Source organism: Hyaena hyaena, unplaced genomic scaffold (genome assembly GCF_003009895.1).
Source record: "Hyaena hyaena isolate Hyena2069 unplaced genomic scaffold, ASM300989v1 scaffold_29, whole genome shotgun sequence".
In the NCBI taxonomy this organism is placed as follows: domain Eukaryota; kingdom Metazoa; phylum Chordata; class Mammalia; order Carnivora; family Hyaenidae; genus Hyaena; species Hyaena hyaena.
The window spans coordinates 4923688-4950582 of record NW_024080661.1 but is presented as its reverse complement, the minus strand read 5'-3'; the positions used below and the strand labels follow the sequence as shown (position 1 = coordinate 4950582).

Sequence of the window (26895 nt, the reverse complement as noted above, 5' to 3'; positions counted from 1 at the left end):
TTCCTCGTCTGTGAAACGGAGGCCGAACGTCTACCGCACCACGCCTGGTGTGAGGAACAAATGAGAAAGCCCTTCGTGAGCTTTAAAAGGCAATAGAAATGTTAGCTATGTTAATTCGGGACTGCTAGTCACTCTTCCAGAACCCCTCCCTTTCCTTTGGGACCCGCCCTGCAAATCCCGCCCGGCGCTGACAGCTCTCGCCACCCTCCGCCCGCAGACCTGCCCATTGGCGGACGCGCCCGCCGCGCGGCGCCCAGTGGTGACGCCACGGCGCCCCCTCCGCCGGCGCACGGTGACGCATGGCCCCGCCCCCGGCCGCGCCTGGCCTCCCGCGGGGCCCCGCCCATCGGGCCGACGCGGCGCGGGTCCCGCCCCGCAGGTGACGTGTGGCGCGCGCGGCCCGGCCGCCCCGGCAGTTGGTGCAGCGGCCGTTGGGCTGAGTGCGCTCACCCCACCCCTCCCCTCCGCGGGCCCGGGCCCCCCACCCCGCCGGGCGCAGCCCCAGCCCCAGCCCCAGCCCCAGCCCCCGCCGGGCCCGTCCCGTGCGGGCCCGTGCCCCCTCCTCAGCCGGCGACGCCCCGGGCCGCCCGCCCGCCCGCCACCATGGAGCTGGAGGACGGTGTGGTGTACCAGGAGGAGCCCGGCGGCTCCGGGGCCGTGATGTCGGAGCGGGTGTCCGGCCTGGCCGGCTCCATCTACCGCGAGTTCGAGCGGCTCATCGGGCGCTACGACGAGGAGGTGGTCAAGGAGCTGATGCCACTGGTGGTGGCCGTGCTGGAGAACCTGGACTCGGTGTTCGCGCAGGACCAGGAGCACCAGGTGGAGCTGGAGCTGCTGCGGGACGACAACGAGCAGCTCATCACCCAGTACGAGCGGGAGAAGGCGCTGCGCAAGCANTTAAAAACTGTCTGTTAAATGGGGCAATAGCAAGAGAAAGTGAAAAAGAGAAGTCGTTCCTCACAGGCCCTGACCCTGCGGAGACCACACAGGGAGGTGGGGGGGGGCGCGCCGGGCCTCCCGGAGGCGGGCCTGAGGCCGAAGCCCGCCCCCCCTCCCCCGGGCCGATCCCCGGCCGCGAGGTTCCCAGGACCCCCGGCCGGCGTCGGAAGCGGAGGCTGGTCGTGAGTGTCCGGGGGAAGGGAGGGAGATGAGGAGGCGAGGCCCGGGGAGGAAGCCGCAGCTTGGCCCGCGGGCACCTGAGGTTGACTGAGGGCGAGTTTAGTGTGGCTGGCTCTCGCTTGTAGTTTAGGGAAGTTTCCGACCACCGTAGGATAGTCAGATGGCGGTTCAAACTTTTACCACGGTGTGCGTGTGTGTGTCTGTGGAGGGGGGTGTTTAAACACTTCTGTCCTGGATATGTAACTTCCGCTGGTTCCAGTACCTTTCCAAGGGGGGTTGCTGCTTTGGGAAGTTAGAGATCTCCCTCTTTCGGTCAGTTTCTTCTTGACGTCTTAGCCCTGTTGAAAGAGAAGGTTTTATTTTGTCTTATGTGCCTTGGTTGACAGCTCGTCAGCACTTAGATGTTGTATAGCAACACTCCGTAAATATAGAGAGTACAGTTTTATTTTATTGGGATCTCACACCAAAGCGTGCCTCCGCGTCAGGTGATCACCTTGGACAGTTCCCTGTAAAAGCTCTCTGTTTATTTGTAAAGAGGATTGGGGGCGGGGCGGGGTTGAGGAGGTGTAGATGACTGTGGGCAACCTTGTTCCGACTGCAATTTACAGGTGCCCTTGGCCGGCGGTTAACCCTAGCATCTTCGGCAGTGACCTCGGTGCCCTCACCTCTGTGAGGGCTGTGAACCTTTTGGAGCTCTGGAGTAGCAAGTGATAGGCCTTCGACTTCTTGAGATAGTCAAGGATCTAAGCTTTCAGGCTGTGCTGGCATTATTTGTGGCATTGAACTTCACTAATGCAGGGGAAGTGTCCTTTTCATCTTTGTTTTCTGAGCATCTAGCACACCTAGCTAAATACATGGTGATAGAAGGAAGCTAAGTAAGTAATCATTGAACCAATAGTATGTTCTCTTTCAGAAATGCTTGAAAAGTTATTAGGATGTCAGATTTGTTTCGCAGCTTATTTCTTAGTCCTAATTGAAACTTTTTTGCCATATATACCTTTGTATTAGGTCAAATAGTTCTTTTTCTTCTCCTTCAGAAATATTTTCTTAAAAAATTTATTTTAGAGAGAGCGCGCACCAGAGTAGGAGAGAGGGGCAGAGAGAGAGAGAGGCGGGGGAGGGGGAAGATCTTAAGTAGGATCCACGCTTAGGCACGTGGTTAGTGCGGGGCTGGTTCCCAGGACCCTGAGATCGTGACCTGAGCTGAAATCAGGTCCGACACTCCACTCACTGAGCCACCCAGGAGCCCCACTTCTTTTTTTAAAAGCTTGATTATAGTGATGATTTTTAGTTCCAATTTTGTGGTCCATTTGTCTCCGAGCCATGGCATTGGATTTGCTAAGCGGAATGGACTTTGTTTCAAGAGTATTTCCAAGTCCATAGGAAGGAAAGGGATTGAAAAAAATCTAAAGATGGGATTGTGGGACGCCTAGGTTACTCAGTTGGTTAAACGTCCACTCTTGATTTCAGCTCAGGTCATGATCTCACGGTTCCTGAGTTCGAGCCCCACATTGGGCTCTGTGCTGACTGCATGGAGCCTCCTTGGGATTCTCTCTCTCTCTGCCCCTCCTGTGTGTTTGCTTGCTCTCTTCTCTGTCTCAAAATAAATAAACTTAAAAAAAAAAGACGGGATTGCAATTTCTAGTAGTTTATTAGCACTGTTCATAGAACAGGGGTGTTGTACTGCTACTGCAATGGCATGCTGTGTCTTAATCCTCATTCATACCCTTCCCAGTATTTGGATGTCCTGGGAGGAGACATATATACCTCTATACACAGGTGAGGAGCAACCCCAGCATGACCTATCACCTTGGATAGAAGAAATGCTCCCTCCAGTTTTAAACTCCTTTAGGGCCATGTGAACATGGCAAAAGCCCAGGATCACGTGTGCTAAGAAAAACATCAGCCACAGGTTGCAGAATCCGAAAATAAAACTGACTAACTGCTAGGCACTGGACTGTATATTAATTTCATAAGTGACTTTTTCAAAAAATTTATTCTTGAGAGAGTGAGGGAGAGCATGAGCAGAGGAGGGGCAGAGAGAGAGAGAATCCCAAACAGACTCCACACTGTCAATGAGAAGCCCAACACAGGGCTCTAACCCACGAACCCTGAGATTTACCTGAACAGAAACCAAGAATCAGACGCTTAACTGACTGAGCCACCTATGCGCCCCAGTAAATGACTTTTAAAAAATAAGTTGTCCGATGACTTTTTTGGCAACTTACACTTTTTCAAACATGTCCGTAAATTCTCTATAAGGAAACCTTTGGGCAAAGAGCCATGACCTGAGAATAGAGAGCATTGATGAAATGCTAGATGAGCCAATTCCCAGACCACAAACATAAAACCACCTTGTTCTCACTTTTCATGTAAGATGATAAATCAAGTTTTATCCAGTCTCCAGAAATTCAGTCTTTCTTAGGCCAACATGCAGAAATGAATTCTGTATTTAATTTTTGGTGAGTGCTCTGTTTGTGGCCTTTAATAGGGAGCCTAAGAGTCTGCTATTACAGCAAAAGTGCCTCTGGGTATTTACAGCAAAAGTATTTGAAAGCCTAGAAATTGTCCATCACTAGAAAGTGTAAAGTAAATTCTGAGCACCTTTGTGGAAATTTAGGAGGGTATATAAATGGTGAGAATGTTTTAGGGGGTGTGAAGTACTTTAATCTCTTGCTTGCAGGAATACTCAGCAAGGGATAAGAAATTTAATCTGTATTCTAATGATATTACTTAATTTGAATACTTTCTGTGTTTTTCTTTGCTTTTATTTGAATTTTTGTGTTTGTAGTTAGTCTGCTATTTTTGTGAGTCTTTAAAAACAACGTAAAGAAGGGGTGCCTGGGTGGCTCAGTCGGTTGAGCATCCAACTCTCAATTTCGGTTCTGGTCATGATCCCAGAGTAGTGGGATCAAGTCCTCGCTGAGCCGGGAGCCTGCTTGAGATTCTCCCTCTCCCTATCTCTCCACCTGTCTATCTCTCTCTTCCTCCCTCCCTCCCTCCCTGTTCTGCCACTCTCCTGGCCTCCTGCTCTCTCTCACAAAAACAAAAATTAAAAACAACATAAAGGAGGGCTGATTTTAGATAAATTTATGATCAGTTTCAAATGCTAATCAAGAAATCGATCATCTTATTACTTGCTACTCTTCCCTGTGGGTTCTCTGCTCAACTTACATCTTTCTGTTCCTTATGCAAGTCCTATGTGATGCTTTTGCCAATGCTGTTCCCTTGGTCTAGAATGATTTTCTTTTTTTTTTTTTAATGTTTATTATTTATTTTTGAGAGAGAGAGCGAGCAAGCAGGGGAGGGGCAGAGAAAGAGAGATATGGAATGTGAAGCAGACTCCAGACTCTGAGCTCTCAGCACAGAGCCTGATGTGGGCCTGAACTCATGGACCGTGAGATGGTGACCTGAGCCGAAGTCAGGTGTTTAACTGACTGAGCCAGGCAGGCACCTCTATGAATAATTTATTTGTAAATTGGTGGTTGTTTTTTTAAGGTTTTATTTTTAAGTAATCTCTATACCCAATGTGGGGCTCGAACTTGTGACCCTGAAATCAAGAGTGGTATGCTCTACTAACTGAGCCAGCCAGGCACCCCCCAATCAGTGATTTTTTTAAAAATATATTTTCAAAGTTTATTTATTTATTTTGAGAGAGGCAGAGACAGCGTGAATGGAGGAGAGGCAGAGAGAGAGAGGGAGAGAGAATCTAAAGCAGGCTTCACACTGTCAGTGTGGATCCGGATATGGGGGTCCAACTTACCAACTGCAAGATCATGAACTGAGCCAAGATCAAGAGTTGGACGCTTAATCAACTAAGTCACCCAGACGCCCCAATTAGTGATTTTTAAAAACAGAAGTTTTTATACAAAGTGATCTGGAGAGTGATGTTATTTTTGGGAAGAATATGTTAGTGTTTTCATGTCTTTGTGCAGGTTCTGATTCTTTTAAAATAAACATGATTGCTTTGAGTAATTAAAAAAATAACAACACAACTTTCCTGATAAGTGGTTTAAAACCCTTTCCTTAGAAATTTAGTTCCAAGTGATTCTGTGGGCTTTGTTTCTTATCGCCATTTTTTTCAAAGTGAGAGTTTATTTAGCATGATCAAGTGGAGGGAGATTGCACATAAAAATAAAGATGCAACCTTTTCATCTTTGCTTTCCCTCTTGCACTATAGAAGCTTATCGGAAGAGAATGAGCTGAGGAGAATATTGTTGCTGGGAAGATTTATGTGACGTTATGACTGCTTTTCTGTGGCTTTTTGCTTAAAAAATTGGGGTGATTAGACGTTGAGGTGAGGGAGACCACCAAGAATTTTCAAATTAACTTTTCCCCAGTGAATCAGCACTTAAAGCAGTAACAAAATTGAAATTTTATATGAAGACTTTAATCAAATTGTTTTCTTTGGAAGTGTGTGAACATGGGAGTTAAAAGATTTGTGGGCAGGAAAGCAGGCATGGATATTCAGGGTTTTTTTAATTGATGTTAGAGTTCTCATTCATAAAAAATATTTTATTTTTTAAAATGTTTAAAAACAGAGATTGTGATTTGAGCTGAAACCAAAAGTCAGGCGTTTAACTGACTGAGCCACCCAGGTGCCCCTCATAAAAAATGTTTTAATCAAACCTATTGAGGAAGTTAATTTTTTAAAATTGTGTATTTATTTATTTTGAGAGGAGACGGAGTGGGGCAGAGGCAGAGAGAGGAAGAGAGAGAGAACCCGGAATAGGCTTCTCACTGTCAGCACAGAGCCCGACTTGGGACTTGATCCCATGAAGAGTGAGATCATGACTGAGCAGAAACCAAGAGCTGGACAGTTCAGCGGCTAAGCTAAGCCACCCAGGCACCTTGAAGAAGTCAATTTTGATTTGTTTGCCACGTAATTTACAATGACAGTTTGTTCATCTCTTTAACAAACACAAAGGGAAGTTTGATGACTTTTCACTGAGTTATGTGACTTTTCATCAAGGAATAGGAGTGAAGAGTAATTTGCATACTTAGAACATACATTTTGTCGACAGTGGCCACTGAAGACTTAGTCGAAAAACTGAAGTTTATTTTGTGCCTTTAGTACTGTTGTTAGTTAAATCAGTAATTGTGACGGTTCTTCAGACTCCTAGCCTTAATTCTGTCAACTCTGTTGTCTCAAGGAATTCTAACTTTGCTGTTTTATTTCACAAAAGTAGAGCCGTCGGAGAGGGCGGCCACAGGTCTGTCCGGGAGAACAAGTTGTTGGCCAGGGGCTGTCAGCATTTGTCATCCTACATGTTTGAGCATACATGCTATTTCTTAGCTTTCAAACTCCTTTTGTTTATTTATTTTTAAAATGTTTATTTACTTTGAGAGAGAGGGAGGGAGAGAGAGAATCCCAAGCAGGTGCTTCACTGTCTGTGCAGAGCGAGGTGGGGTTGGAACTCACGAACTGCGAAATCATGACCCGAGCCAAAATCAAGCATTGGATGCTTAACTGACTGAGCTACCCAGGTGCCCCCATATTTTCATATTTTAAAAAATACCATTGTTGGGACATCTGGCTAGCTCAGTCAGTACAGCATGTGACTCATGATCTCAGAATTGTGAGTTCAAGCCTCAATTTGGGCCTAGAATTTACTTAAATTAACAAACAAACAAAAAAACCCCAGTGTGTTTTCTTGCTGAACCATTTGAATAAGCTTCATACTGCCCCTAGTCAGTCCTCACATGGAGACCCTTTCTGAAAGGAACATTCTGTTTGTTCTCTCGGGGAGTCTGCGTGTGTGGTGGTGAGGGGGTTGTTGCCTTTCGGAATGGCAGTCACTTAACCATTGATGATTATTAACTCTTTTACAAAAATTTTTTTTTCTAATGTTTATTTAGTTTTGAGAGAGAGACACACACAGAGTGTGAGTGGGGGAGGGTCAGAGAGGGAGACACAGAATCCGAAGCAGGCTGCAGGCTCTGAGCTGTCAGCACAGAGCCCGAAGCGGGGTTCAAACCTACAAACCGTGAGATCATGACCTGAGCTGAAGTCGGACGCTTAACCGACTGAGCCACCCAGGTGCCCCCATGACGATTAACTCTTAAGACAGATCTTATTCTTTCTTTACCTTCAGAGGTTGCTGAACCTGGTATGTGAGATACCATTATGTGACCTTGCTTTAGGGACATTCACATTTTCACTTGGTTAAAATCACACAAAAGAGAGGACATCTGGCTGGCCCAACCGGAAGACCTGATCTTAGGCTATGAGTTTGAGTCCCATTTTGGGTGTAGAGATTACTAAAAAAAAGCAAGAACTTTTTTTTAAAACAAATTCCTTTTTTTTTTTCTTAAATTTTTGTTTATTTTGAGAGAGAGAGAAAAAGAGAGTGCAGAAGCAGGGGAGTAACAGAGAGGGAGAGAGAAAGAAGCCTAAGCAGGCTCTACACTGTCAGCCTAGAGCCCGATGTGGGGCTAGAACTCCCGAAACAGGAGATATGACCTGACCTGAAATCAGTAGCCGGACACTTAACTGACTGAACCACCCAGGTACTCCAACAAAAACTTTAAAATCACAAAAGAGAATATAAAAATGGTAAGGTATCTAGCTAGATCAGATAGTTTCCTCTAATGAGAGGATGGATTAGTAGAGTAAGGACTGCTCACTTGATTACTGTGGTATGTGCCATGGCACATTGACCCGGTTCTGGGCCTGAGTCTACTGAGTCTAGTTCCTGTTTCTTGTACTCCTTAGTTTACGTTCACTACACACTGCACATTTCAATCAGATGGAGCCTTTGGTTCCCAGGAGAGCTAGTATCAGAATCTGGGTAAATCATGTGTTTTGCTGATCAATGTATGAGTTATTTTAAAAATAGTGGGTTTTTTCTTTTTTTTTTTTTTTGCTGTGCTCAACACTCATAACGAATATAGCTCTTACCTAAATAAATTACTGTTTGCCTGACATAAAATACATCAACATAGACCCAGTTTAATAGTATATGTAATGTGTCTGTTCAGAAAAGCTGATATTTAAAAGTATGTGCATATGATTCTATACACTTTGAAATCTTAGCCAGTGATATTTATTTATTTATTTTTAGTAATCTCTACACCCAGCATGCAGCATGGGGCTCGAACTCAGGAACCTGAGATCAAGAATTGCGTACTCTTCCCACTGAGCCAACCAGGTGCCCCTTAGCCAGCCGTATTTAGTTATTAGCTGTTCTTTTTTTTTTTTTTTTTAACTTTTTAAGGCTATTTATTTATTTTGAGAGAGTGAGAGAGCACAGATGGGCAAATGGGGTAGGGGCAGAGAGAGAGAGAGAGAGGGAGAGAGAATTCCAAGCAGGCTCAGTGCTGTCAGTGCACAGCCTGACAAGGGGCTGAAACTCACCAATTGTGAGATCGTGATCTGAGCTGAGATAGAGTTGGACGTTTAACCCACTGAGCGACCTATGTGCCCCTCGTTACTAGTTTGAATGCACGACTGTTTTATTCACATAGGAATTGTAGTGTCTAGTAGTTTGGCATAACAGGTGCCTCTGAAAATTTTTGAACTCAACCATGGGAATTTACATATATATATTTCATTTCATTTCATTTATTTTGATAGAGATAACGAGTGTGAGTTGGGGATGGGCAGAGAGAGGTGGGGAGAGAGAAGCAGGCTTGCAGGCTCCACGCATGATAACAGCCTTGGGGTAGGGGGGTACCTGGCTCCATCCCATAAACTGTGAGATCATGACCTGAGCTGAAATCAAGAGCTGAATAAAGATGCTTAACCGACTGAGCCACCCAGGGACCTGGGGAATTTACATATTAATACAATAAAGAAGTTTCCAAGTTGAGAGTATAGAGTTATTAGGAACTTTGAAATATTATATTTTTTAAGCCAGTAAACTTTTTCAGTAAATACTTTTCCCTGGCTTTTGTTAGGAAAATGTTCGAACATACAGAAAAACTAAAAATGCATTGATCATCTGTACATACGTCACTTAGATTCGGCAGTTGTTGTATTTACCTATATATGTGTATGTGTTATACGTATATACATATACATATGTAAATATATACACTCGAAATTTATATCTGTACACTTTTAAATTGCTGAACATGTCAAAGTAAATTGCAGATGTTCTGACATTTTACCTTGGCTCCGTCAGTGGAGCTTGGGACTCCTGATCTCAGGGTAGCTGGTGAGTTCCAGCCCCACGTTGGGCATAGAACCTATTTTAAAATAATAAAAACAATTTTAGGGTCGCCTGGGTGGCTTAGTCGGTTAAGCGTCCGACTTTCACTTAGGTCATGATCTTGCGGTTAGTGGGTGTGGGCCCCGCATCAGGCTCTGTGCTGACTGCCAGCTCAGAGCCTGGAGCCTGTTTCAGTCTGTGACTCCCTCTCTCTCTGACTCTCCCCTGCTCATGCTGTCTCTCTCTCTCTCTCCTAGAAATAAATACAACATTAAAAAAATTTTTTTTTAATTAAATTTTAAAAAGAGCATTCTACCACATAACCAGCATAGTATTTACACCGAGAACATTTTCTGGTATTATCTAATATTCAATTTGAGTATTATATGAATAATATATGTCTCTTATAAAGATAAATAAGTTAATATTTTTATAGTGATCTAATGTCACTCATTTGGAAAGGAAGAAGTAATTGGAGTTTAGATGCTTTCCTATAAGGAATTTAAATCTGAGACCTGTAAGACTGAAAAGTTGGTTAAAACTTTTTTATTTAAAACTACAGCATAAAAATATGATGGATTGTTTTTCCCCTTTGAAGCCAGGATACAGAAATTGAGAAACTAACCCTATGTTAAATGTTTTCTCTACTAACTTTTTTTTTTTAGACTTATCATATATTTTCCAGGATATCTTGTCTGACTACCTACCTGCTCCAGTAGGGTTACAGAGCATGAGAATTTCTTATTTGGGGCTCTGCTGATCGGATTCCCTATCTGAGATAGGTTTAGATTTTCTGTGATTCTGGATTCTGTTATTGTTCTTTAAAATGTATTTTCACTGGCCTTTCCTGAAGTTATTTTTTATTTTTTTTCTTTTTTTAGTGTTTCATTTATTTCTGAGAGAGAGAGAGAGAGACAGTGTGGGCAGGGGAGGGTCAGAGAGAGAGGGAGACACAGAATCCGAAATAGGCTCCAGGCTCTGAGCTAGCTGTCAGCACAGAGCCCGATGCGGGGCTTGAACCCACAAACCCTGAGATCATGACCTGAGCCGAAGTCGGATACTTAACCGACTGAGCCACCCAGGTGCCCCTGAAGTTATTTTTTAAGAGCTGGGAGGAAACTCCCATGATCTTCTGGTTCTATGCTATCCCATTTCTGTAGGTAGGTAGAAAGATAAAAAGCTACACAGATGATCAGAAAGAACAGGGACACTTGAGTGGCTCAATCGGTTGAGTCTCTGACTCTTAATTTTGGTTCAGGTCACAATCTCATTGTTCATGGGATCGAGCCCTACACTGGGCTTTGTGCTGATAACACAGAGCCTACTTGGAGTTCTCTCTCTCCCTCTCTCTCTGCTGTTCCCCTGTTCTCTCTCTCAAATAAATAAACATTTAAAAAAAATTTTAGGGGCACCTGGGTGGCTCAGTCGGTTAAGTGTCTGACTTTGGCTCAGGTCATGATCTCACGGTTCTTGGGTTCGAGCCCTATGTTGGGCTCTGTGCTGACAGCTAGCTCAGAGCCTGGAGCCTCTTTCAGATTCTGTATCTCCCTCTCTCTCTGACCCTCCCCTGTTAATGCTGTCTCTCTCTCAGAAATAAATAAAGCATTAAAAAAAAAGTTTTTTTTAAATTTTTTAAAAGATGCTTAAAAACAATAAAAATAAAATAAAAAAAAGAACAAATATTTATTGAGTGAGGCAGTGTTGTAGGCTCTGGGAATATAGCTACAAACAAAACAGAAAAGGAAGATAGCCTGTGCTTTTTTTAGAATTTATAGTGTAATAAAGAATAAACAAGCCAATCACTGTAATTATAGATTGTGATAGATGCCACACAGTAAATCAAAAACGATGATGTGATAAACAGTAAAAAGGCCGACACTTTAGATGGAACAAACACGTTTATAGAAAGGTAAGTTGCTTGTGCATGAAATAATTCATCTCATAAGAGTAAGTTTTTAGACCTGAAATTTTAGATGTAAATAGTCAGTTTCTCCTACCCTTTCATTTTTCTTGAAAATTCAGAAAAGTAAGCAGCTCTCATAAGTGTATTTCTTCTGTTTTTTTTTTTTTCTCATCCCTTCTCATACTTCTCAGCAACGTTTGATTCTTTTGGTCACTCCTTCTTTAAGAAGCATCATATATTCATATACATATACATATATATATATAAGTTTTTATTTAAATTCCAATTAATTAACATCCAGTGTATATTAGTTTCAGGTGTACAATATAGTGGTTCACCAGTTCTGTACAACACCTTGTGCTCATCACAACGAGCGTGCTCCTGGGGCACCTGGGTGGCTCAGTTGGTTAAGCGGCCGACTTCAGCTCAGGTCATGATCTCGCAGTTCGTGAGTTCGAGCCCCATGCCAGGCTCTGTGCTGACAGTTCAGAGCCTGGAGCCTACTTCAGATTCTGTGTCTCCTCTCTCTGCCCTTCTCCTGCTCATGCTCTGTCTCTCTGTCTCTCAAAAAGAAACTTAAAAAAACACCAAAACAAGTGCACTCCTTAATCCCCATCTCCTGTTTCACCCATCCCCCCACCCACCTCCCCTCTGGTCACCATTGGTTTATTCTCTATAGTTAAGAGTCTGAAGAAACATATATTGATTCTGTGACGTTGAAGTCTCTTAGTTTTTCCCTTTTCTTTCTTTTTCTTCTTCCTCTCCTCCTCCTTGCCCTTCCCCTTCCCCTCTCCTCCTTCTCCTTCCTCTTCTTTTTCAAGTAAACTCTATACCCAACTTGGGGGCTGGAACTCTCAAACCTGAGAATAAGAGCTGCATGCGCCACCAACTGAGTCAGCCAGGCGCCCCGGTTTTCCTCTTTTCTGACCACTCTGGATTCCTCTTTATTCCTTGGAGTTCTTTCTGAGGTCCCCTATTCTGAGGTCCTTATTTTGTACACTGCCTCACTGATACTATTCATTCCCATGGGTTTAGTAGCCATTTGTTGACCATTCCAAAATGTATATCCCATTCGTTCATTTCATAGATATTTATAGAGTGCTGACTGTGTGCCTAGTATCCACTGGGGGTACAGGGGGTGAGCAAAAATTAGTTTCTCCTCTTAGGAAGTAGACAGCCTGTTAAGAACTTTACGGCCAGATCTGTCTGTCTGGAGTTTCAGATCCACATTGCTGATGTTTCTTAGATATGAATGTCTCCTGACATGTGCAAACCTGAACTTCTCTCCCAAGCTTGCTGCTCCTCTGTTCTCTGTGAGGGATACCACTGTCTGCCTGGCCAGATAGCTCATTACCATCCATAACTCTTCTCTCTCCTTCATCCCCATTGTTCCCTTCTTTTGTTTCCAATGTTTAAATATTTCTTTTAAGTTTATTATTATTTTATTTTGTCCAAGTTCCAAATATTTCTGGATTCTCTTCTTCCAAATCCATTTCTACTACTCAGATACCGATTGCCAACATCTCTTGGCCTGAATCCAAACTCCAAAGAGGTGGGACTTTGTGCCATTCATACTGTCTACCAGTATCTGGCACAAAGAAAGCACCCAGTGAATATTTCTGAATAAATGAATGGACAACTAAAACTGTCCCAACTGATCTATCTGCTTCTAGTATTGCCGACCTATAAACTGCCCATCATAGTGTACGAAGTCTCTCCAAAGTAGAAATCTAATCAGATCTTTCTGTACTTAAAAGCCTTCAGTGGCTCTGTCTAAAGTTCTTGAAATGTCTAAAGTTCCAAGGATACAAGGCGTTGTGATCTGGCCACTCCTTATCTTACTAGCCTCATCTTTTCGTTTTTGAGCCTTACTGAACACTTGGGAGTTTGGTTGCAAATAGTGTTCTCTCCAGGCCTGCTTAAAAGCTGCCTTTTGGCTTGGCACTCTGTTTCTCTTCTGTTGCCTGGCTAACAGTATTTATCTTTTCTTTTTCATTAAAAAAAAATGTGTATTTTTTGAGAGCTAGAGAGTGTGAGCAGGCAAGAGGCAGGGGGGTGGAGGGCACAGAGGATCTGAAACAAGCTCTTGGCTGACAGCACAGAGACCGACTCGAGGCTCAAGGAACTCACGAACCATGAGATCATGACCTCAGTTGAAATTGGATGCTCAACTGACTGAACCACCCAGCGCCCCCTAACACTACTCATCTTTCAGATTTCAATTCTGGAATGCCTAAGTATTTTATGAACACCTAAGTATGGCTTGTGCCTATTTTATATTGTCCCCCAGCACACCCTGCTACTTCTCTCACACAGCACTTCCAGAGTTACAGCAGACTAACTTATGGCTTTAATCCCCCACTAAACTACTGGGATGCAGTACGTATTTAATAGCTATCTCTGTTAGTTGGTTGGTTGGAGGGATGGATGCATATGCTAAAGGTCAAATTGCTAAGCCTCACTGTTTAAAGTTCTCTTTTGTGCATTCAAGTTGTTTGTCCTTACCAGTGGTGCCAAGTTATGCTAAAACTTCCAAAATATTCTTCAATAAGTCCTTTGACTTTTGTATGTAAGAAAACCCCATGACTTCTGAGGATAGTTATTGCAGACACTTTACCTACATTGTCCTATACATAGTAGACATTCTAGAACTATTTATGCATCGAAAAACTGAAACGTTAAGGTCATAGGCATTACTTCTGCATTTGCAAAGATTGGGCTAGGTGATCTTTTTTCATGTTTCATTTCTAGAAATGTGTTGTTTTTTATTTTGTTTATATCTTTGTGTTTTGTTTTGTTCTGTTTTTTTGTTTTGTTTTTGGAGGAGGGCTAGGTGGTTTTAAAAGTCATGTTACCACCATGAGTCTCTGATTATTTTAAACTTAATGTGACTTTCTTTTGTATTTTAATTGATTTTAGATTTGTTTGAATTGAGAAGTAAGTTTGTCTGAATAAAATTTTCGCAGAAATGAAGGTTAAGTTCCCAAACTTAATTTTAATTGTTTGCTTAGATTCTTTTGATAGACATTCCTAATTAGGGTACAGCAGTAGTACTTATAGTAACAAATAATACAGTAAAACACTTATTTTTGAAGAAAAATTCATTCTGAAGAATAGTGAATATTCTATTTCTTGGGCATTGAAACATTGGTTAAAAGCCTCTGCTAGACTATTATGATGTAAATAAAATTTCTAATTTTTTTTTAATTTTAGAGAGAACCACATGTATGTGCAAGCAGGGAAGGGTGAGGGGCAGAGGGAGAAACTTTTATTAAATGGGTTTTAATTTCTTTTTGAGAGAGCCAGCATGAGTGGGGGAGGGACAGAGAAAGAGGACAGAGGATCCGAAGTGGGCTCTGTGCTGACAGCAGCGGGCACGACGTAGGCCAAACCCATGAACCCCCAAATCATGACCTGAGCTGAAGTCAGACGCTCAACCTACTGAGCCACCCAGGCGCCCCTGAAATTTCTAATTTCAATGATCAAATCCTCAGTTTGGATTTTCTTTCAGTTACCTGTTGCCGTAGCCTCATTTTTTGTTACTGCTACCTATTCAAAAACAAATACCTCTTAAAAAATTAAACAGGTTGCCTAGAAGTTGGAATCAAATAAACAGGCTTTTGTAAAAACCAGAAGGGTAACTTTTTAAAAAGGCTATTGTTTGTCTATGGTTCTCCTATGAAAATAGTCTACTTGAACTTGTTTGAGGTGATTTGGGAAACATTTGACAGAAATTACCCACCTATTTGTGGCTCTGTTCAGTTTTAACTTTTTTTTTTTTTTTAGTTTATTTCTTAAATGTTTATTTATTTTTGTGAGAGAGACAGAGCATGAGTGGGGGGAAGGGGCAGAGAGAGACACACACACAGAATCTGAAACAGGCTCCAGCAACAGAGTCTGATGCGGGGCTCGAACCCACAAACTGTGAGATCATGACCTGAGCTGAAGTCGGATGCTCAACTAACTGAGCCACCCAGGCGCCCCGTGTTCAGTTTTAACTCTTTAAAGAATACTTTTATACTGGGATAGGAATTCGAGTAATTTACTGAGTGTTACCACCTCAAAGCTAGCTGAGGGCCAGGAAGTGAACAAAGATTTCTGAATAGCTAAGATGAATATCTCAAAGTCTGTGTAATAAAGTTCATGATCTTGGCCTCTTGAATATAACATTTAAAGGCAAAGTACTTGTTCATAATATCCTTATTTTATTAAAAATTTTTTTGATATTTATTTATTTTTGAGAGAGAGAGACAGTGTGAGCAGAAGAGGAGCAGAGGGAGAGGGAGACACAGAGTCTGAAACAGGCCTAAGCTCTGAGCTCGGAGCCTGTTTTATTTTATTTTTATTATTTTTTTCATAGTATTTTATTTTAAATAAAATAGTTTCTTAACCCTCACCAGGTTATAAACAGCAAATTAAGAGAGTATCTATTAAAAAAAAAAAAGAGAGAGTACCTATTAGAGGGGTGCCTAGGTGCCTTAGTTGGTTAATCGTCCAACTTTGGCTCAGGTCATAATCTTGTGGTTGGTGGGTTCGAGCCCCGTATGGGGCTCTCCGCTGGTGGTGGGGAGCCTGCTTGGGATTCTCTCTTTCTCTGTGCCCCTACCCTACTTGTGCAGGCTCTCTTATCTCGAAATAAATAAATAAATAAACTTAAAAAAAAGTAGTACAGTGCTGCAGTGGGCAAGGGCAAGGGCAGTGGGGTCAGATTGCCTTAGTTCAAGTCCTGGCTCTGTTATTTCCTAGCTATGTAATCATGCTCAGGTTTCTTAATGCCAAACCTCAATATCTTAATTGCGAATAGGGATAATAATAGTAACATCCTTATAGGATTATTGTGAGGATTATACAAGAAAAATGAGCTTTTCAAAGCACTAGGCATTTGGTTAATAAGTACTAAATGTTACCTGTATGTCTGATACTAACCTACCTATCTATCCCTCCCATTTATTCATTTGTACAAGAATGAATGGTCTAGGGTCTTGCCATTGAGAAGCTCGTAGTCTGTGGGAGAGGCTAATGTAAAGAAGTAGGGCAGCTTTACGTAAGCATTTTAAACACGTCCAGTTTATACAAGATGCTAAAAGCCTAACAACCTGAAGGATAGCTTTCACAGAGACAGCGTGACATTTAACTGGGTTATGTGTCATAGACCCAAAGCATGAGAGGCTTGGGGCACCTGGATGGCTCAGGTAGTGGAGCATGTGACTCTTGATCTCAGGGTGATGAGTTTGAGCCCCATGTTCGGTGTAGAGATTACTTAATCTTTGGAAAAAAAAAAAACAACTATGAGAGGTTTGAAAGTGTGTAACATACTCAGAGAACTACAGAAACATTTCATTATTTTTCCTGTATATCTAAATAGTAAATGTTAGTTTTCCATATGTTCTTTAAAATATTGTACTAGTACTTTTGCCACATAGCGGGTAGCAAGAAGTGAGGTTTAATAGATAATCAAGAGTCAGAAATTAAGGGACAGGTATTGTCAAATTTGGGTTTTGATCTTGAAGGCATCATATACTATAATAGAGTATGACTGATAATCATGATTCACGGTGATTTAAATGATGCTTCTTATCAACATCAGGTTACATTTTATTTGATATGCTACATTTTAGGGAGATAAGTATGTCTGAAATTCTAGAAACTTTTTTTCTGTTGATGGAGAAACCTCTTACATTTAATTTTATTTTCTGTAAGTATTCTAGAAACATTTTTAAGTGACATACGTGATAGGTTATAAGGTTTTGGGTTGATGGTGGGGTTCAGAGCTGATGGCTTGAAAGAATTCTTGAAGACGTCTTCGGTGCTTTGATTTTATGAAAGCGCGGGGACTGGACACGGGCAGAAAGAGCTGCAGTGGGGTCGTGAGGAGTGGCCCCCTGTGTGCTGCGGAGCTGGGGGAGGTAAAGTCAAAAGGGAAGTTTCCAAAGATATTTTCATATGCTGAAGTCGCACAGATAACTGGAGGCCTGGCAGTTGTCCAGCCAAGGTTGTTTCTCCCTCCAGCAGAGCGTTCGCGGTAAGACAGTAGGCAGTTCCTGGGGCGCCTGGGTGGCTCAGTTCCGACTGACGTCTCAGGTCATGATCTCACGGTTCGTGGGTTTGAGCCCTGTGTCGGGCTCTATGCTGACAGCTAGCTCAGAGCCTGGAGCCTGCTTCAGATTCTGTGTCTCCCTCTCTCTCTGCCCCTCCCCTGCTCACGCTGTCTGTCTGTATCTCTCTCTCAGAAATAAATAAAACATTAAAAAAAAAAAAAAGACAGTAGGCAGTTCCTGGAGAAATGTTTTACTCAGCCTGCCTTAAGTACTGGTCAGTGGGCTACAGGTTAAAGGAAATTTAATTTTATCTGCCGTTTCCTGCTTGCCTTTGCTCCTCACATCACTGCAGAGGGGAGGGTGACATTGAGGCTCCAGGAAACTGAGTCTATAGGTTTCTGGAGATTAGGCTATTGATAAGATTGCCTTCTTCTTATAATTTCCTAAGATATTTTTAAGCTGAGACTCTATCAATTTAACAATTTGTTTTCTGTTGTTTCCTTTGTCCTTGTGGCCCCTAGAGTGCCTGAGTTTTGTCACATGTATCCCACCTGGGGGGGGGGGGTTGGGTAATGCTAGCTTATGCTTGGCCCTCAGCTTGCCTTATCCTCCTCAATAGGGGCGCCTGGGTGGCTCAGTCAGTTAAGTGTCCAACTCTTTTTTTTTTTTTTTTTAAGTTTATTTATTTTGAGAAGACAGAGTGCGAGTGTGGGGGGAGTACAGAGACATGGGGAGACAGAATCCCAAGCAGGCACCATGAAAAACCCGACGCAGGGCTCAAACTCACAAAACTGTGAGATCATGACCTGAGCTGAAACCAAGAGTCAAGAAGCTCAACCGACTGAGCCGTGCAGGTGCCTCATGTGTTCAACTCTTGATTTTGGTTCAGGTCGTGATCTCACGGTTTGTGGGATCGAGCCCTGAGTCAGGCTCTGCATGGACAGTGCAAAGCCTGCTTGGGATTCTCTCTTTCCCTGTCTTTCTCTGTACCTCACCTGCTCATGTGTTCTTTCTCTCAAAAAATAAATGAATAAACTTTAAAAAAGTAAAACAGGTGGGCTAAAAATGTTTTGGTGTTTCAGCTGTTTCTTAGTAATATGGTTATGAAGACTACTTCATTTCTTAGTGATACTAATCAACTGATAGTATTAATATTGTTGACTTTGAAAGTTTTCATTCCTGGGGCACTTGGGTGGCTCAGTTGGTTATGCATCCAACTCTTGATTTTGGCTCAGGTCGTGATAGTACGGTGGGTTCGAGCCCCATGTTGGACTCTGCACTGACAGCTCACAGCCTGCTTGGGATCCTCTGTTTCCCTCCCTTTCTGCCCCTTTCCTGCTTGTTCTGTCTCTCTCTCAAAAAACATGAACATTTTTAAAATCAGTTAATGAAAAATTTTTTTAATGTTTTCTTTATTTCTGAGAGAGAGAGAGAGAGAGAGACAGCGTGATCAGGGGAGGGTCAGAGAGAGAGGGAGACACAGAATCTGAAGCAGGCTCCTGACTTTCCGCTGTCAGCACAGAGCCTGACGCGGGGCTCGAACCCATGAACCGTGAGATCATGACCTGAGCCAAAGTTGGACACTTAGCCGACTGAGCCACCCAGGCGCCCCATGAACATTTTTTTAAAAAAAAAATTTTCATTCCCTCAACAGACTGCATTTATTTAATTAGATTGACCTGATTTTTTCTTTCTGTGAAAATTTCACTTTGTATAGTTGTCAACATATTTTTTCCTTAAAAAGTTTTATTGTGATAAAATGTACATAACAAAATTTAGCATTTTATCCATTTTTAAGTGCATGGTTCAGTGGTATTAAATACATTCATTATTGTGCAACCATCACCTCCTTGCATTTCCAGAACTTTTTCATCACCTGAAACCGAAACTCCATACCCATGAAATGTAGCTCCTGTTTCTCCTTTCTCCTCTCTCGCCCCTGGCAACTATCATTCAGGTTTCTGTCCTTATGAAGTTGACTACTTTAGGTACCTCATATAGATGGAATTATCTGCCCTTTTGTGTCTGACTTATTTCACTTAGTATGTTTTTAGGGCTCATCTATTTGTAGCGTCTATCCTAATTTCATTCCTTTTTTAAGGCTGAATACTATTCGATTATATGTATATACAAGTCTCTTATCAGCTATATAACCTGTTAATATTTTCTGCCATTCAGTGGGTTGTCTTTTTACTTTTTAAACTTTTAAAAAAGTTTATTTAAATAATTTCTACACCCAATGTGGGGCTTGAATTCATGACCCCAAATCAAGAGCCGCGCACTCTTTGGACTGAGCTGGCCTGGCGCCCCTAAACTAACAGTAGCCTGAATGGATATATGGACCAATCTCTGCAGAAACCCTGGGAAAGGGTTTCAGTTTCTGCTTGAAACGTGGGGCTCAAATTCATGACCCTGACACCAAGAGTTGGATGCTGTTCCAAGCCAGCCAGCTGGCCCTTGAGTTATTTATTTACTTTGAGAGAGAAAGAGGGAGAGGGAGAGTGGGGGGGGGGGGTTAAGAGAGAGAGAGAGAGAGAGAGAGAGAGAGAGAATGAATAGGGAGGGACAGAGAGAGAATCCCAAGAGCCCACAGGGAGCTCGATCTCATAACCATGAGATCATGACCTGAGCTGAAATCCAGTGCCCCTTGAGTTACTTTTTATATATGGAGTTCAAATTAATTCCTTTGCATGGGGATATCCAGTTGTCCAGGAGCAGTTGTCGATGAGACTGTTCTTTTCCCATTGAATTTTCTTGATATCCTTATTGAAATGCAATTGACTGTAAATGTGAGGGTTTTTTTTCTGGACTCTTAATTTTAGTCCATTGATCTATACATCTGTCCTTAAGCCAGTAACCCTGTTGTGGTTACTGTCATTTTGTAATAAGTTTTGAAACTGAAGAGCATATCGTCCAACTTTGGTCTTCTAAAGATTACTTTAGTAAAAGCAAAACAAAACAAAACAAAATAAAAGATTACTTCGGTTATTCTAGGTCCTATATGAATTTTAGGATCAGCTTGTCAATTTCTGCAAAGAAGCTAGCTTGGATTTTCATAGGGATTTTGTTGAATTTATAGAGGGGCAGAAGGAGAGGGAGACACAGAATCTGAAGCAGGCTCCGAGCTGTCAGCACAGAGTCTGACGGGGACTTGAACCCACGAACCATGAGATCATGACCTGAGCCAGACTCAGATGCTTAACTGACTGAGCCACCCAGGCCCTCAGCGTCTGACTCTTGATGTTGTCTCAGAGAGCCCGATGCAGGGCTCCAACTCATGAACCGTGAGATCATGACCTGAGCTGAAGTTGGAGGCTTAACAGACTGAGCCACCCAGGCGCCCCTAGCAGTTTATTTCTACTTAAGATATTTATATCGTAAATAAAAAATACAGAACATTAGGGCACCTGGATGGCTCAGACGGTTAAGTGTCCAACTTCGACTCAGGTCATGATCTCGTCGTGGTTGGTGAGTTCCAGCCCGGCATTGGCATCTGGGTCTGTGCTGACAGCTCAGAACCTGCAGCCTGCTTCAGATTGTGTTGCTGTCTCTCTCTACCCCTCCCCTGCTCACACTCTGTCTCAATCCCTCTCAAAAATAAAGAAACATTAAAAGAAATAAAAGAGGGGCACCTGGGTGGCTTAGTCGATTAAGTGTCTGACTTCGGCTCAGGTCATGATCTTGCAGTTCGTGGGTTCGAGCCCCGTATTGGGCTCTGTGCTGAATGCTTGCTCGGAGCCTGGAGCCTGCTTCGGATTCTGTGTCTCCTTCTTTCTCTGTCCCTTCCCCTGCTCACGCTCCTCTCAACTCTGTCTCTCAAAATTAAATAAATGTAAAAATAAATAAATAAATAATTAGTTAAAAAATACTGAACATTAATGACAAAGATAAGGTCACCTTCTGGGAGGGGAGTGGTACTGGAAGGGAGAAGGAAGGTGACCTGTGAATTTGGTGTATATATTATTTCTTGTTTTTTTAGAGATTTCCTACAGATTATCTATAAATTATGTGCCATATTGCTTTGGAATTTTTTAGGGGGATAAATATTTTTTTCTCTCAATACTATTATATTTTCATATAATTTTATAGTTTGTTTATTCATTGTTTTTTTTTAGCTATGATGATACATACACCTATATCTAGTTCTTTTTAACTGTGCATACCATCATATGAATGTGCCATATGCCATTGTCCATTCTTCTGTTGATGAAAGTTTTGAGTTATTTACTTTATTTAAAAAAATTTTTTTTAATGTTTTGTTTATTTCTGAGAGAGAGAGGGTGAGCAGGGGACGGTCAGAGAGAGAGAGGGAGACACAGAATCCGAAGCAGGCTCCAGGCTCTGAGCTAGCTGTCAGCACAGACCCTGATGTGGGGCTCGAACCCATGAACCGCAAAATTATGACCTGAGCCGAAGTTGGACACTTAACCGACTGAGCCACCCAGGCGCCCCAAGTTATTTCCTTTATTATATATTACTTCATTATGTACTATAAACATTGCTTCAGTAACATTCAGTGGACATGTAAGAGTTTCTCAAAGATACATCTTTAGAAATAAGATGCCAGGTTTCAGAATATTTGTAAACTTAACTAGATATGGCCACAGAGCTTGTCAGTGGGGCATAGTGATTTATATTCCAACTGGGAGTGTATAAGAGGTATTTTCCTGTATCTGCCAACACTTGATACACACAGACTTTTTGGCTTTAGTTTCTAATCTGATATTTGTTAAGCAACCTTTTGTTTTAATTTGCTTTTCTTAGATCACTAGTGTAGTTGAGCATATTTTCTTACAATTATTGATGATTCTACCTTCCTTCTCTGTGAATTGCCTTTTCAATTTCATTTGCTCATAACTGGCAACAACCTATGACTGGATAGATCCAAATTATACTTTATAATGACTTTATAGTATTCCCTTATGATCATCACTGGGGAACCTGTACTTAATTTTTATTTTATTTATCTTATTTTAATTTTTTAAATTTATTTTTCAGAGAGAGAGAGACAGACAGAGCAAGTGGGAGTGGGACGGAGAGAGAGGGAGGCACAGAATCCGAAGCAGGCTCCAGGCTCTGAGCTGTCAGCACAGAGCCCCATGTGGGGCTCAAACCCACTAAGCTTGAGATCATGACCTGAGCTGAAGTCGGAAAATTAACCGACTCAGCCACCCAGATGCCCCAGTTTTTTTATTTTGAGAGAGAGAGAGAGAATGCGTAAGTGGGGGATAAGGGGCAGAGGGAGAAAGTGAGAGAATCTCAAGTAAGCTCCACGCTCAGTGTGGAGTCCAACGTGGGGCTAGATCTCATGACGCTGGGATCGTGACCTGAGCTGAAATCAAGAGTTGGAAGCTCAGGGGCACCTGGGTGGCTTGGTCGGTTGAGCGTCTGACTTCGGCTCAGGACATGATCTAGCGGTTCATGAGTTTAAGCCTCACATCGGACTCTCTGCTGTCAGCACAGAGCCTGCTTTGGATCCTCTATCCTCCTCTCTCTTCCCCTGCCCTGCTTGAGCTCTCTGTCTTTCTCTCTCTCTCAAAAATAGATAAACATTAAAAATTAAAAAAAAAAAAAAAGAGTTGGATGCTCAACCGACTGGGCCACCCAGACGTCCTTGTACTTAATTTTTAAATTTTATTTTAAAGTTTTATTTACTTATTTTGAGAGAGAGTGAGCAGGGGAAGGGCAGAAAGGGAAGGAGGGAGAGGATCCCAAGCAGGCAGGCTCTGCACTGCCAGCAGAGACTGACATGCGGCTTGAGCTCATGAACGGTGAGATCATGACCTGACCTGAAACCAAGAGTTAGATGCTTAACCATCTGAGCCAGCCAGGTGCCCCAATTTTATTAAAAATGAAAACAACAGTTTAATTAGAGTATAGTTAACATAAAAATATGGAATGCTTCAGAAATTTGTGTGTCATCCTTGCATATCATTTTCTCTGTATGTTTCAATTTTATATGTGCTGCTGAAGTAAGCATGGGGAATCTGTACTTTAAAAGAGTCCTGGGGCGCCTGGGTGGCTTAGTCGGTTAAGCGTCCGACTTTCGCTTGGGTCATGATCTCGCGGTTCGTGGGTTCGAGCCCCGCGTCGCGCTCTGTGCTGACTGCCAGCTCAGAGCCTGGAGCCTGTTTCAGTCTGTCACTCCCTCTCTCTCTGACCCTCCCCTGCTCATGCTCTCTCTCTCTCTCTCTCTCCCCTAGAAATAAATAAAACATTAAAAAAAAAAAAAGAGTCCTAAGAGATGTACCATCCAAATGCAACCTGGGGACTTTGTTTGGATCCTGGCTATAAACATACATGAGACAACCAGGAAAATCTGAATGGTGACTGAATATTCCCTATTATTTCATTAAGGATTGGGAAATGGTGCTATTCTATCTCAGTTATTCCTTAAGCATTTTTACCTAATTTTCTTATAAAAGAGAACTTCTCCCTTACCAACTGTTTAATTACCCTAAGGTGTAGTTTGTGCAAGTACGATAGGCGAAAGTGCTCTATTCTTCCGTTCATACTTTTATAATTTCTGAGAGCACTTCCTTGTTCTTGCTCTTCCCCTGCCCCCACCACTTTCTAAAAATAGCATACTGTTCCGGTTTCATGGATGCAGTGAGTTTTCTTTGGTCTCTGAGTATATTAATTATAGTTTTCATTTGTTCCCTGTTTTGTCTGTTTCCTCAGAGTCCCATTTTTTTCTGATAGTTTTGGTCTCTTTTTCAGATTTGAGCTTCAAGTGCCTGATAACCCTTCATTATCTTTTCACGGTTTAAGCGTGAGGCACTAAAAAAAAGGAGGGCAAGAAGCTTTGTGGGTCTGGAAGCAGTTTATTGCCTATTAGGAACCCCGATTTCAGTATCCCGTGGTCTTATTTCTCAGAGGTATTTGAGTTTTGCCAAGGAAAGATAATCTCAGAGGGAGGGGAGTGGTAGAGAAGCCTCATCGTTATGAGAGTCTGGGTGCGGGCAGGACTGGAAAGGGTTGTCAGTATTGCTACTTGGTATGTCGATTTTTACTTCATTTCATTTCTTTTCATTTGGCACCTATTTGTTACTGGTATTTCCTTGCCTAGAATCTCTCTTACTGAGTTTATTCTTAAAACACTTGCTGGGTAGGTGGGCAGAAAGGCCCCCTGGGTGCTCCGGGATGGCCTTGGGGAGGTGTTAGGGATGTTACTAATTCTAGTAGTAGTTCTTTTAGACTTCCACTTTCCCCCACTTTAGCCCCATCCTCACCCTGGTTCTCTAATTACGTAGTTTTCATTATATGCATCTGTCATAATGTATTTATCCACTATCTGTTGAGGGACATTGAATTACCTTACAGTTTTTAACTGTTATTACAAATAGTGCCTCACTAAATATTCTTGTACGTGTGCCTTTGTACATATTTATTTGATTAAAAACCTTTTTTTAAAAAATGTTTATTCATTTTTGAGAGAGCATGAGTGGGGAAGGGGCGGAGAGAGAGACACACACACAGGATCCGAAGCAGGCTCTAGGCTCTGAGCTCTCAGCACAGAGCCTGACGCCAGCCTCCAACTCACATACCATGAGATTATGACCTGAGCTGAAGTTGGACACTTAACCAACTGAGCCACTGAGGCACCCCTGATTTTTAATGATAGGAAGTGCTCTCTCTCTCTCTCTCTCACTATTTATTTATTTATGTTTATTTATTTTTTAAATATTTTATTTATTTTTGAGAGAGAGAGAGACAGTAGGAGCAGGGAGGGTCAGAGAGAGGGGGGGAGATACAGAATTCGAAGACAGGTTCCAGGCTCTGAGCTAGCCATCAGCACAGAGCCTGATGCGGGGCTCGAACCCATAAACCATGAGATCATGACCTGAGCCGAAGTCGGACGCTCAACTGACTGAGCCACCCAGGCGCCCCTCTATCTCTTTTTTTAGTAAAGATTTTATTTTTATTTATTTATTTATTTATTTATTTTTAATATTTTATTTATTTCTAGGAGAGAGAGAGAGAGACCGCGTGAGTAGGGGAGGGACAGAGAGAGAGAGGGAGTCACAGACTGAAACAGGCTCCAGGCTCTGAGCTGGCAGTCTGCACAGAGCCCGACGCGGGGCTCGAACCCACGAACCGCGAGATCATGACCTAAGCGAAAGTCGGACGCTTAACCGACTAAGCCACCCAGGCGCCCCGTAAAGATTTTATTTTTAAGTAATCCCCACACCGAACATGGGGCTCTAACTCAGAAACCCAAGATCAAGAGTCACATGCTATACCAGCTGAGCCAGCCAGATGCCCCAGGAAGCTCTTATTACAAAATTTTGTCATATCTGGTCAAATGCCACTAACACTTCTATTCCAAGATATTTCTTTATTCATTTTTTCTATGGGAAGATTCAGGTATTAAAGTAGAGACAAGTATCATGAACTCCCATGCACCCATCACTCACTCTCACGGTTATCACCATTAAGCCAATATTGTTTCATTCCCTTACCATTGCCACCATAGCTTTAAAGCGGATCAAGCCTGCATATCAGTGTAGTATCTTTAAAAGATAGAGCTAAAAACATCACATCTAAAAGTTATAAATTATTTTTTTTTTGAAGTTTATTATCTTGAGAGGCAGGGGGAGGGCAGAGAGAGACTCAGTCTCACAAACCATGAACTCATCTAGGACTTGAACCAAAATCAGGAGTTGGATGCTTAACCAACAGAGCCACCCAGGCACCCAGTAAATGTTTTCTTAATAATATTTAATGATTAATCAGTATTCACATTGTCCCATTTTTTAAAATTTATGTTTTTATTTTTAATGTTTATTTTTGAGAGAGGGAAAAAGTGAGAGCAGGGGAGGTGCAGAGAGAGAGGGAGACACAGAATCCAAAGCAGGCTCCAGGCTCTGAGCTGTCAGCATGGAGCCTGATGTGGGGCTTGAACTCACGAACTGCGAGATCATGACCTGAGCCCAAGTTAGACACTTAACCAACTGAGCCACCCAGGCGCCCAATAAATGATTTCTTGATAATATTTAATATTTAATCAGTATTCACATTTCCCAGTTGTGTCATAAAAGTAGTTTTTAAAAAATTATTTTATTTTATATTTTATTTTAATTTAATTTAATTTATTTTTAATTTTAAGAGAGAGAGAGAGAGACGGAGTGCGAGCAGGAGAGGGGCAGAGAGAGAAGGAGACACAGAATCCATTGCAGGTTCCAGGCTCTCAGCTGTCAGCACAGGACCAGAAGAGGAGCTTGAACCAACGAGCTGTGAGATCATGACTGGAGCCAAAGTCAGATACCTAACCAACTGAGCCACCCAGGTGCCCCATAAAAGTAGTTTTATAGTTGGCTGGTTTTTTTTTTTTTTTAATTTTTTTTTACATTTTATTTATTTCTGAGAGCGAGAGAAAGAGAGAGACAGCGTGAGCAGGGGAGGGGCAGAAAGAGAGGAAGACACAGAATCCAAAGCAGGTTCCAGGCTCTGAGCTGTCAGCACTTGAATCCAGGATCTGTGAGATCATGACCTGAGCTGAAGTTGGACGCTTAACCGACTGAGCCACCCAGGTGCCCCCCCCCCCCCTTTTTAAGTAAGCTCTATTGTGCCCAACGTGGGGCTTGAACTCATGATCCTGAGATCAAGAGCCTCATGCTCTATTGAGTGTGACAGCCAGGTGCCCCTAGATGGTTGTTTTTTTTTTTTTTTTTTTTTTTTT

At 42.4% G+C, this 26895-nt stretch overlaps 1 protein-coding gene and 1 pseudogene across 1 annotated transcript in view; one reads left to right on the top strand and one right to left on the bottom strand.

The window, feature by feature from the left end:
• Positions 1 to 407: 407 nt before the first annotated feature.
• SPAG9 (sperm associated antigen 9) overlaps positions 408 to 26895 on the top strand; it is a 137521-nt gene continuing 111033 nt past the window's right edge. The window contains exon 1 of the mRNA XM_039227648.1: positions 408 to 906. Within this exon, the coding sequence (XP_039083579.1) occupies positions 604 to 906 (303 nt within the window). The 5' untranslated portion in view covers positions 408 to 603. The remainder of the gene's footprint in view (positions 907 to 26895) is intronic.
• Positions 23101 to 23193, bottom strand: LOC120229168 (annotated as a pseudogene).